Source organism: Lissotriton vulgaris, chromosome 3_1 (assembly GCF_964263255.1).
Source record: "Lissotriton vulgaris chromosome 3_1, aLisVul1.2, whole genome shotgun sequence".
NCBI classification, from domain to species: domain Eukaryota; kingdom Metazoa; phylum Chordata; class Amphibia; order Caudata; family Salamandridae; genus Lissotriton; species Lissotriton vulgaris.
The window spans coordinates 1,373,142,897-1,373,155,220 of record NC_141689.1 but is presented as its reverse complement, the minus strand read 5'-3'; the positions used below and the strand labels follow the sequence as shown (position 1 = coordinate 1,373,155,220).

Genomic DNA, 12,324 nt, shown 5'->3' with positions numbered 1-12,324 from the left:
TGAATAGAGTGTCATAAAGTGGAAGGGCGTAGAGTAGAGTCATATGGAGCAGAGTGTGAAAGTGGAGTAGAGTGGTGTAGAGTGGAGTGGCAGAGAGGAGGTTACGTAGAATGTTGTAGAGTAGAGTAACAGAGCGGAGTAGGTTGTTGTAGAGTGGAGTGGCATAGTGTGGAGTAGTGTAGGGGAGCGGATTCGCATAGAGTAGAGTGTTGTGGAGTCGAGTAGCGTAGAGTGAAGTGGAGTGGCATAGAGTATCAGATTGGAGTGGCATAGAGTGGAATGGAGTCTTGTAGAGGGAAGCAGTGTGGTAAAGTAGAGTGGACTAGTGTGTCATTAAATAGAGTGGAGCATAAGGATATGGAGTAGCGTTGAAGGAGTTGCATAGAGCATTGTGGAGTGGGATTGTATTGTAGAGTTGCATAAAATAGAGTATAGGGTTTTAGAGTGGAGTGGTATAGAGTGGAGTAAAGTTTAATTGAGTAGAGCATCATAGAGTGAAGCATTGTGTAGTGTCGTAGATTGGAGTGTCATAGAGTGGAGTGGAATAAAGTGAAATGACATAAAGTACAGTGGTGCAGAGTAGATTGGGGTAGGGTGCACTGGCTTTGAGTAAAGAGGTATACAGTCCACTGGCATAGAGTGCAGTGATAAGAGTAGAGTGGTGCAGAAAGATTGCAGTGGCATAGAGTGCAATGGCTTAGAGTAGAGTGGCACAAAGTGGAGTAGAGTGAATTAGCGTAGAGTGGACTGGTGCCCGCAGATTGGAGCAGTGCAGGGTAGAGTGCAGAGGTGTAGAGTGGGGAAGAGTGGAGTGACGCAGAGTTAAGTGGTGTAGAGAGTAGTGTTGTAGAGTGCACTGGCATAGAGTGGAGTACATTTGAGTGGTGCAGAGCAGAGTGCTGTGGCAAAACGTAAAGTGGCAGAGAGTGCAGTCACATAGAGTACATTGTCATAGAGTAGAGTGGTACAGTGGTGAAGAGTGAAGTGGTATAGTAGAGTGTGGTATAGTGGTGCTGAGAAGAAAGACAGTGATGTGTCCTAGAGAGCAGTGGTGCACAGTAGATTAGATTGTCATAGAGTGCTTTGGCACTGAGTAGAGTAGAATGGTGCAGACTAGAGTATAGTGCCATGGAGTGGAATGGTGTGTAGTAGATTGGCATAGAGTTCAGTGGCAGAGAGTGCAGTGCTGCAGAGTAGAGTAGCATAGAGTGCAGTGGCGTAGAGGGGTGCAGAGTAAAGTGATGCATAGTGTAGAGTAGAGTGGCGAGGCATAGAGTGCAGTGACATAGACTGTTGCAGATTAGAGGACAGTGGTGTATAATTTAGTGGTGCAGACTAGAGTATAGTGACGTACAGTGGAGTGGTGCAGAGTAGATTGGCATAGAATGCAGTGGCGTAGAGTGTGTTGGTTTTTAATTCATTGGTGTGCAGCAGCATAGAGTGGTGTAGAATGCAGTGGGGTAGAGTCTAGTGGCTCTGGCTAGATTGCTGTGGCTTAGAGTAGAGTAGCATAGAATGGAATGGCGCTGAGTGAAATAGAGTGGTGTAGATTGTTGCAGAGTTGAGTGAGGTGACGGAGAGTGCAGTGGTGCAGAGTGGATTAGAATGGCTTAAAGTGGATTGGTGTAGAGTGGATTGGCATAGTGGAGGGTGGTGAAAAGAGCAGTATTTTATTGTACAGTAGTGTGGGGTAGAGCGCATTGGCACAGAGCAGAGTGGTGTGTAGTAGAGAGGCATCGAGTGAAGAGGCATAAAGTTCGAGTGGTGCAGGGTAGAGTGCAAGTAAGCAGTGTGGAATGGCATAGTGTGGAGTGGTGCAGAGTGTAGGGCAGTGACGCCGTATGGAGAGGAACTGAGTGGCGTATTGTGAAGTGGTGCAGAGAAGAGTGCAGTGTCATGGAGTGGTACAGAGTAGAGTGGAGTGGGGTAAAGAGGAGTATGCAAGGGGAGGTCGCACACTGCCATTACAAACAACGCATCTTCAATTGAAATGAGCATTACCTTTGCACAGACAGAGTTTTACTGACAGAAGTATACAACACAAAAATGATAATGTGTGGAAATGTCAACACCTACTGCATTGAAGTTGGTTTCATCATATTAAAATATTTGTTTCCACCGCACTTCAGAATTACCAAAGCATATGCTTCATTTGTGCTTTCCATATTTGGAAATATCCGCACAGTTAATTTACAGACATCTAAATGTTGTTTTGTGCTAGAACAAAAAAATAACATTGTACAGCATACCCTGAGTATCCAGCATGACTGTCACATACGTCCTCTCACTTTTAAGTCAGAGAAAGAAAAGTAAACACCAAGCTACTTGGAAGAAAGACCCTGACATTTGACTTCTGTCTTTGAATGCACAGCAAACGTGACAAGATAAGAACAAGGCCTGTTTACAGAAATCCAGTACTGGTGGAAGAATATATTAAAAAAGGTTTTGGCGAGGGAAGGGACGTACTCAAGCTGGACAGCCTAAAACAAATAAAGTCAACAATAGAAAGTAAAGAAATGTGAGTCACAAACTACAAAGTCAATGGTAAGCAATTGATGGAATTCAATCCCAGGGAAGCTTTTCAGATGTCCCCAAGATGTTGTTAGAAAACCAGGCAGATGTCTAGTTATGCTTCGACCTAAAAATTATCCACTTTTACAATTACGTTTGTAATTTGATTCTTTCTTTCAAGGTATAACCAACTGCATACAAAGTGGTAGGGCATTTTGAAAATCCATCATTCCACCCACAAGTATCTGAGAGTTGGGTGTAATTTCAGGCATGGTAGGTAGCCCGCCAACATGCTGGGTTGGTGGAGGCCCCTCTTCTCTTTCACCCCCAACAGTAAATTGCCTGACATAGTAAGTGATTCTCGCCTTTGTGGCAGGGAATCCACGCTAAAAGCACACCTGCAAGTGTGACTGGATGCAGAGCGAACGCAATTATCAGCATTTATTGTTTCTAATTTTCACAAACAAACTCGCATTTCTGAAAAACAAAGGTCACTGTACTTGGGCCATTGATTCTTTTCTCTGCAGTGAACCGCCATGCCGCACATCGCAGACCACGACAGGAAATGTATGCATTGGGAAGAAATAGAGATGGGCTCTTGATGCATGAGAAGAAGCAATTCTGCGGCAGGCGGGTCACCACATCTGATTTAACGTCAGCATATTACACCAAAGATGTTCCAGTACAGAGGAATTTACAGCATTATTTTTCTTCTATGCCCATGAAAGTTAGAGACAACCCCCCACAGTTCACAGATGCAGTCAATGAATGTTCTCCCTAGCTCCCTTCTCCTCTGGTTCTGAAAAAATGATTTGAGTTGGTTTACACAGTCTTTTAGAGCTATTACTGTTTGTGGGTAGCCTATTCTATCTCAGAACATCCACACTCTTTTGTGGCTGTTGGTAACAAAGCTCTTGAGATGGGAACATTTACTGCCTTTGCCACCAAAGCCCTTGCATGTGATACATGGTCTGCTAATACAGCTGCGTGTACCAAACGCAGCAGTGTCTTATCGACATGTGTGATAGCCTTAGTTTTCTCTATTCAGGTTTCCCAAGACAGTAGAGGGAGGCAACAACCAGTGCAACATATTCCCCTTCAACCTAATTCACAGAGCTCACTGTTCGGTAATGTAGAAGTACGTTTCCTGGAGAACCCCCACATAGCATTTACACACACAGAATTTCCTCCAGATGGATAATTCTGCATGCATAAAATGAGGTATAAGTTAGGATTTTGTTTTGTTTTCCTCACTTCTGAAATACATACATTTTAACTTTTTTTGTTTTCTTCACTTAGGAAATATGTTTCCTCTCGGAGAAGCCTTTTCGCATGCCGCTTTCTAAATATAGGGGTTGCCACCCTTCTTGACCAGGAAGGAGTACATGAATATGGACAAGCTTACTTTTACAAGCTAACCTACTCAAAATGTCCTGCAATCCGATTGCAATTCATGAATACACAAATAAAACCAACCTGGAGAATTTCCAACATTTCTGAGTAACCCTTGCAAACACTAAATCCACTAATTGTTAATCTGTGAATTAGGCGTGGGATTTTAAATGTGCAAAAAGTCTATTGAGAACCTCCTCAAGGTAGGTGCTCTAAATCCTCTATGAACCGTGCAACACAAGTTAACAAAAATGTAAAGAAAATAAGTCATGCCGATTATTTTTCAGTCTTGTGAGTTAGTGAACACATTGTTCATCTGTCGCTTAAATGGGTGCATTTCTACTTTTCACTCACCTGATCCCAGAGTGCAATTTGCCTGTGATTCCACCTAGAGATGCCTGTGGACAGGACCCGCTTTATGTTTCCTAGGAACAGAACTTTGCTTGCCTTGTGAGATTTGCAGTTGGATTCCTATGTAAAAATAACACATCACATTAGAAGGTTGAACTTGTTAGAGAGCTTGGCTTTGCTACATTTTTTGCTCAATTTTTTACATGCCGATGCTACAGTTATTTCATTGATAATGCTCAGATCCATAACTTTTTACTGGAATGCAACCGTACACTTGACCGCACCAGAAATAGTCAACCAGCGAACAAGCAGCATTTATAACTTTGAATCCTTTAAACTAACGTTCATATCACCAATCTACAGGAGCACAAGGCCAGTTGTTCCTGTCAACATAAAAAACTTAAAAGCCTTGAACTGGCTACCGTTCGAAGACAGAATTCACCTAAAAATAGCATGCATGACCCATAAAGCCTTACACCACAAAGCACCCAGTTACCTCGCTCAGATGTGGACGATCTCGGGTGGGACAAGAACCTCAAGAAACCCTGAAAACCTGCTACTCAAACCCCAAAGATTCAACAGGAAGAAAACTTACAAACGAACCTTTTCGGGGATGGCGCCCAGGATCTGGAACTCACTGCCCCCAGAAACTAGACTAAATGCCTCTACCGCCTCTTTCAAAAAGGAATTGAAAGTGTTCCTCACCCACTCAAAGACAATGGTATCGCGGGACCCAAGCACCTCCTTTCCATCATCACTTACTCTGACAAGGTTTATCCCAGTCGATGTAGGTACGCAAGCTGACCTCGACCTAATGCTAAGGTTTTTGTTGTTCCTGCATCTGGCACTATATATTTTGTATTTTTATTGTACCTATATTCATTTATTTGTTTGTATACCCACCCTGATTGAATGTAAAGCGCTCTGATATCCGCAAGGATCTTGTTCGCGCTATATAAGACCTTCAAATAAATAAATAAATAAATGAAAAGTTTAATTATTTAGCATCCACAAGAGTGGGTATTCAACAATCTGTTAGTCTTCAAACCATATTTCCGAGACTATGACATTCTCTGAGGCACTGAAGGTTTAGCAATGCATTGTTGATCCATTCAATCAATGAAGCCAGCCTTTTGCTGTGGAAAACCAAACACCAAGTCAAAGTTTAGCATTCAATAAATGTAGAAGTTGCAGGTTTCTGAACAGGCTCTTTCTACAAACAATCTGAAGTGATACAAAGCTCAGAGATTTAAGCACTGAGTACCCTTATAGTGCTACTATTGTTAGAAAGTGCTGCAAATCCTCCTCGAAAGCGGAAAATGAAATCCAGCTTGTCTTAGGTATTAAAGACCACTGCCTGATTTCCCAACGGCCGTGCAGTAGAGATTTATGTTTTTACTTTAGGTTTAGTCAAGTATAACACCACCAATCCCAGTGCCTTTACGACGTTCTACTAATATAATCAACCAATCACATACTTCACATCCAATCAGAGCTCACGTTATGAGGCTCCTCTCTCATTATCCCTCGAGCACCTGTTGTAAGGTTTTAAAAATGTGCATTAAAAAGGGCATATGCAGAACTTTGTTTAATTCTTGGCTCTGCAGTGATAAATGGGACATTTGGAAAACGTACACAGCACAACAGAGCAGGTTGCACAAATTAAGCAAACGGATCGACTAGGGCAGCCACGTTAGGTTACTCTTTCTTAATCACTTAACTATTATTCCATATATACACTCCTATAATAGGAGACAAACAGTGAACAGAGTGCCTGAATCCTAGATCTTCTGTCTTTACATTCATGCACAATATTAGTATTTTCACCTACGAAATACCTCAATTCCACATACCACCTTCCTTGCAATACATACCTTGCCTTTTTCATGGTGTCAATGTTAATTTTGGGGTTTTCTGCCAATTCAGATATCAGTACTGCCTAAACTAAACTTTACTGAATACTGCAATAGCTTGTGCTATGTTAGCTCATCACTCCTCATTCTGCTCATTGTTACAGAGTCCAGCATATCTTGCTTTTAAACAACCAAACCAACTTCTTCTTTCTTTCTTATGTGAATCCATCCCTGGGGCTCTTCATAAATTTCCCAGGATTCATTCCTGTCTTCTTAGGGTAAGTAAAAATCCACATTATAGAAAATGGGTACATTATTGGCAAGACAGGTACTAAAAAGGAATGGTAATTTCACAATTATTCCTTTGCCTCCTAGAGTTCAAATGTCCCCTGCTTTTCCCGGCACACTAGGGTATGACGCACCCTTCAGTATACTAATCAAGTCCATCCATTGAACCCCACCCGGTCTATATGGCAACCATCCACTCAGACAAAATGTATTATCTACCCAGAGGACATTTAAATAAGTAGAGGAAAAGGAAAACAATTCTCCTGTAGGGAGTAAGTTTGCTACTACTCTTCTCAATTGTTTTCCTGTTCTCCCCACCTTCAATTTGTTGCTTGGTTTATACAAGGTTTTATTGTATTATAAAGGTGCCAACAAGGTGAGGTTTGTGCCTCAGTGATACACAGCAAAAACATATAGTAATTAAAAGAACAATCAAATGCAAAACAAATTATAAAAAGAGAACCCAAATGTAGATTATATGACATGCACATAAACGCTTGCAATTGCATTTATTTAAAGCAAAGGAAATGTCCCAATTTGCTATGGCAGCAACCATGAAGTATTTAACCCAGTGCCATAGATTGTGTTTAAGTTCTCAGTTTCTGCCACCTCAATATTTGAAGATGCTTTGGAACTTTACTATGCAACCCTTTCGACAAACCAGAGTCTATCGGTCTGCTTAGAACTAAACGTCAAACCTTGTCTAGAGTTCTACATGTAAAACATGACATATTATACGACAGCTTCTCTCACGAGGCTAAACATGTAGATACTTCAACACTAGGGCATGGCGTTGAACATCTGATTACTTGACTCTAGCCTGCCTGTAGTACATGGGATTGCCTTCGTGTGGGAAAATGGAATTTAGTAAGACAACCAATCCTACAAAGCACTGATGCCTGGCTAGAGTCACAAGTCTGAACTCTTGAATGAAAGACTGAAGAATTCTTCAAAGAGTCAAAGGGTGAAAATTAGCCAAAACATGCTTGATGTTTTCATTATATGTTTGACTACAGTAACCAATCTGAACAAAATCATATAGATTAAGCTTTTGGGGCCAATGTGGGGTTGAAACCTTCACAACAGGTAGTTAGAGTATCATATTTTCAGTTAAAACTGAAACTCCAGCTAGTAATCTCTTTTACAGAATGTACTTCTAGTACCTGATTTCCTCAACCAGGATATTCCTTGGGAGATTGCTATCACTCACATACTGGTACATGGGCACACACAAGTCTGCTAGGAGACCTCTAAGCATTCTTTGTGGAATCTATTCAATATGGGTGACAGACGAAAGCCAAGGGACACAGATCATGAGCGTTTCAGTGAACACCTTCCTGATCAATTGGAAATGATTAATCCTTAATGATGAGAACCTGTTTACCATCCTGCACTGGATACCTATGTATTTATATAAGACATTAATGAGTACCCTCTCATCCACCGACCCTCAGCATTCCAACAAAACCAGAAGACAAGTACAACCTGCATGCAAGTCTGAAGCCGGGAGATTATGACAGCAAGGGGTTGTATTCTTAGATGTATGTTGCGAAGAACACATATACGTTCACCCACATTTATCCATACTGCTACAAAGACATGTGAAAAGAGTCATGGCACAAACCTCTGTTACAAGCAAAGGCTGCGCTTGCAAAGTGATACGTCTCAAATAAGACGAAAAGACTTTCCATCAGTCTTCCAAAGATCTACCAATCGGACATTGAACAATGTTGTAAGAATGTCAGGTGGCAAACAGTTGACATTATCCAATAGTGCTTATCAACATTTAAATAATCTGAAAATATTGGTGTTACAGTGAAAACACAAAATTAAATTGCGTCTAGGGTATCATGGTCGGGTGCACTGAACGACGCAATTACCTGTATAACTTTTCCTGAGCGTGCATCTAGGATCCGTATTTTTCGGTCTTTGCAGGAGGTTGCGAGATAGCTCCCATCTGTGTTGAAGGACATGGAGATGATGACATCTTGGTGCACATCGATTGTCTTCACTGGGTCATAAAGGACGGACTCCGAAGTAGCTAGATTCCATATATTTATCTGAAAGAAACAGCAGCAGAAAACGTCATCTCAGAGGGTTAGACATTTGGACACTACATAGGAAGGAAGGGATGCTATTTTCCACTTAAGTCAGTGGAGGTATGGGAATAGAGTTTTTCAATTTAAACTTGAACTATCACTGAAATATTGTGATAACAATAGCTATCAGTACAGTATACCTGCTGCCTTTTCAACTCATCCTAGCTCTGTTCTAAGAGCATTGTGTAAACATTCCTCATATGACTAATAATGATGCCAATGTATAACCGGGCTCAAGACTGCAGAGTGATGATACCAACCTTTGAGGTCGAAATCAATGGACAATACCGCAGTTCATATTGGTGAAAGCTCTAAAACCAGGGTGCTGGAGCATCCATGGATAACCATGTTACACCAAAGAATCCTCCACCACTAGTACACACTACAATAGATTGAGCCATGAGTAGTTAATCCCTCTTGTTTTTGTTCATTCTTTCCGAAAACGTTGTATAGCAGAATCTTCCCCTGAAAATGCATACTCAAAATCCGAAAACCAAATGTCTTTTTCAGCATAATAAATGTATTCTTTATTTAAAAAAAAATTAAGGTAACAATTCTACACATCTATGGAGTAACTCAGAAAAACACTGTCTAGGGTAAGAAAAAGATTAATTTGCCTGTATTTAAAGCGCACACAGAAATCAATCCAAAAAAGGGATAGGAAGTGCAGTTGTGTGGACTGATGAATGCAACAGAGAGGTGTGAAAGAAGGGCTTAGAGCAAGCAGCAAGATGCGGGAGGAGATGCACTAACACAAACAGACTGGCAAAGGGGGTGGCGGAAGCACCACCCACATGCATTTAGGGCAAGAGAGCCTAGTGTAAATATTGCTCAGCAGAGAATTCACTCAGAGGATTCTGCCTCTCTCCCTTATCTACATGGAATTGTCCAAGAAGCAGGTTTTTTCTTCACTCTCTTCGCAGCTTGTATTTTCCCAAGATGTCAAAACTAAGAAGAGTTTGCGTTGGCTGAGGTGGGGATGGGTGTTGGCCACTTTCTGGAGGGATGTTACTACGGGCGGGGGCCACATCAAAGGAAATGGGAGACAGGTAGGTTTTCCTGCAGCACAGGAAAACTTGGCCTAGCAGGATCTTGAGTATCTGCCTTCTCCACTCACTAGATGCACCAAATTCTGTCAGTGGAGTGGGACTTGTGTGTGCCTGTGGGCTCGTATATCCGAGATGGAAATAGCCACCAAGACGTGTTGTGTGGCAAATGTATGTGATCTGGTGGACTCTGGCGCACACAGGTCAAAGACTGACACAAATTAACACCAATCTTCATACAAGTTCCATATGTGGTAGCAGAGAACAATTGTGGGGGACTAAGAGGACCTTTTTCAGGTGGGCAGTCTTCTCCTGTGAGTGCAGGTTGAGGGTTCAATGCCCTTGACTACAGAAGTGCTTCCATAGCTATGAGTCACTATTTGACCTAGGTTGAGAGGTGAGTGGCTGCTTTAAGACAGGAAAGAGTGAGCTTTGGGTGCCCCAAGATGTCGAAGTCAGTACTGCTATCGAGAAAACTGTGTGGAGGGAATCCTGGCGTGGGCATGGAGGACAGACAGGGCTATCTAGAATCATGCAAGCGCCGTGAACATTGCATCCCAACACATGTCAATTGGCTGAAGACTTTCGGCTGAAGCAATCAGTTAGCTACTCTGCCAAAATCACTGACCAAGTCGAGGAGGACATCTAGCCCTTCCCTGACCCACTACAAACAGAAGATCTCAGTGGTACTAGTACTAAAGCAAGGATCAAAAAACCTAGACTTCTGTGTGGAGTACTGGGATCTTAATACTTTGACCATGAGAGATAATCATTCCATTTCTCAAGATAACAAGGTTGAGGATAGGTAGTACAGAAAGGAGCACCTCAATACTTTTGATTTGACATGTCCTCTGAACATGTGCGAGAGGAGATACAGCTCAGAAGATTGTGTGCTTATCCAGCAACTGAGGGCCTTATAAAGTGCTCAATCACATAGTGCTATTGAAATGTTTATGCACAATGGCCAGATTTTGATGGCGATACAAAAGGGGATAATGGACGGAGCGTTTGAGCAAATCAAACACTCACCCCCAGTCAACTGATCTCTGTACTGGGGTGAATGTATGGCATTGTTCTGCATTCTGTCTATCAACTGTAGTTTATGCTGATTTTGATGGCAGCACTACAGGCACTCAGTAAAGTGGTTGCTTTGTTTTGTTCATTTTTTTATCTTCAGGTGCACGTAATTTGGCTCCTTTCTTAGTTTCGGAGGTCGGACCCTCACTCGATTCACGTGAGCCACCTGAGTATCCTTCTCTAGTTCCACGGGTAAGCACAGACCTCTTTAGTGTCCTGATCACCAATACACATCAGAACTATCCACTTACTAGGTCATGTTCTAATGACTACATCTCAGACTTTGGAAGCAGGAGGCATGCTCCAAGTTGAGATTTACCCAAAAAAACTTAAATGCATGATCCAAAGAAATCACTTTTTGTCCTTGTACCTAGTGAGATTGTTTGCCAGAAACCTGGAACAGGATCACATATGCAACAGGCCCTTCAAAAAAATCATTTTTTTCTTTGTTTATTCTCAATTTGGTTTATTCTAAGCTAAAAGGGAATCACATCCAATGGTCCTTACACATCTAATGCACTGGCCATGGTGTATGATGACTTATAATTTATTTACAGATTTACACGTGTTTCAACAGGATTAGGCCACTGGTGGTCTCATAAAAATGGCTAATATTATCACTTGCACATAGAGCTACTGTTAGGTAGATGTGATCATACGATTTAGGTCTGATAAAATTGATTAACCTATATGCCTTCTCTTATCAACTTTCAGGTATAAATTACGGCTGAATAATATTCAAGCAAGAGTATATCTATATTGGTTTTTCACTTTTTATTGTCGCACAATATACATCCCAGTAAACAATTTTAAAGAGTAGGTACAGAATTAAGGGCTTCTTCTTTCCTGACTAAGGCCACAGACCCAGAGAGGCCTTTGGGTGTTGACTAAAACACATTCACTGGTAGACGGTGGGACTAAATGTACTACATGTACTCCTATGTCATAACTTTACACCCTGAGTCCAAGGAGAGGCTCATATTTACAAAACAAATTAAGGCTGCGGAAAAATACATTTCATGTCAAGTTCGAATGTGCACCCATGGTTAATAGCTATATTGTCAATAAATGTGTCATTCAGGCTATCTAATAAAAATCAATTCTTGGAAACCCAACTTCTGTATTTTTAACTCAAAAAAATATTGTATGCCACTATTTACACTGCCACTTTACAGTAAAAGGTAAAAGTTGATCTGTGCACACGCACCCAAGAACTGCACACACAATCAATCAAACCTCCAATGGATACAACAGATTACTGTGCAAGGCATCCTTATTATTTTGTTACCAACATTTTGGAATCTCTGAAAAGCAACAGAATGTTGACAGGGAGGAAAATTAAGGGCCCGATTCACAGAACTAACTTAAGACAAAATACTAAACTTACTACCATTTTGGTATTCACAGAAGGCACTTACTCATTTCGGTATTCACAGAAGTTAGGAGTCCTAACTTTAGGACTCCTAAATGCCTTCTGTGAATACCAAAAGTCTTAAAGTTAGGATTTTTCTCAATTTAGTAGTAGTAAAGTTAGGACTCCTAAATTTAGGACTCCTCAACGCCTTCTGTGAGTAAACCGATAGTTTAAAAAAATTAAAATTAGAAAGGCTGTAAAAGACGTCAGCTCCACGACCATCCTGTTCAGCATGACGTCTCGCGGAGCCTGCCAAGGACCTGCTGGTAGTCAGTGGGCTGCTTTCGCGACCG

General features: G+C 41.5%; 1 protein-coding gene across 2 annotated transcripts in view; it reads right to left on the bottom strand.

The window, feature by feature from the left end:
* The window catches only part of CORO2A (coronin 2A), a 433,064-nt gene that overhangs the window by 197,333 nt on the left and 223,407 nt on the right, over nt 1–12,324 (bottom strand). For both annotated transcript variants that reach the window (XR_015309352.1, XM_086961842.1), the window contains exons 5-6: nt 8,276–8,455; nt 4,258–4,374 (exon numbers count right to left, since the gene is read on the bottom strand). Coding sequence is in view for 1 of the 2 variants with exons in the window: in XM_086961842.1 (XP_086817968.1) it covers nt 4,258–4,374; nt 8,276–8,455 (297 nt within the window). In the remaining variant the exon portion in view is untranslated. The remainder of the gene's footprint in view (nt 1–4,257; nt 4,375–8,275; nt 8,456–12,324) is intronic.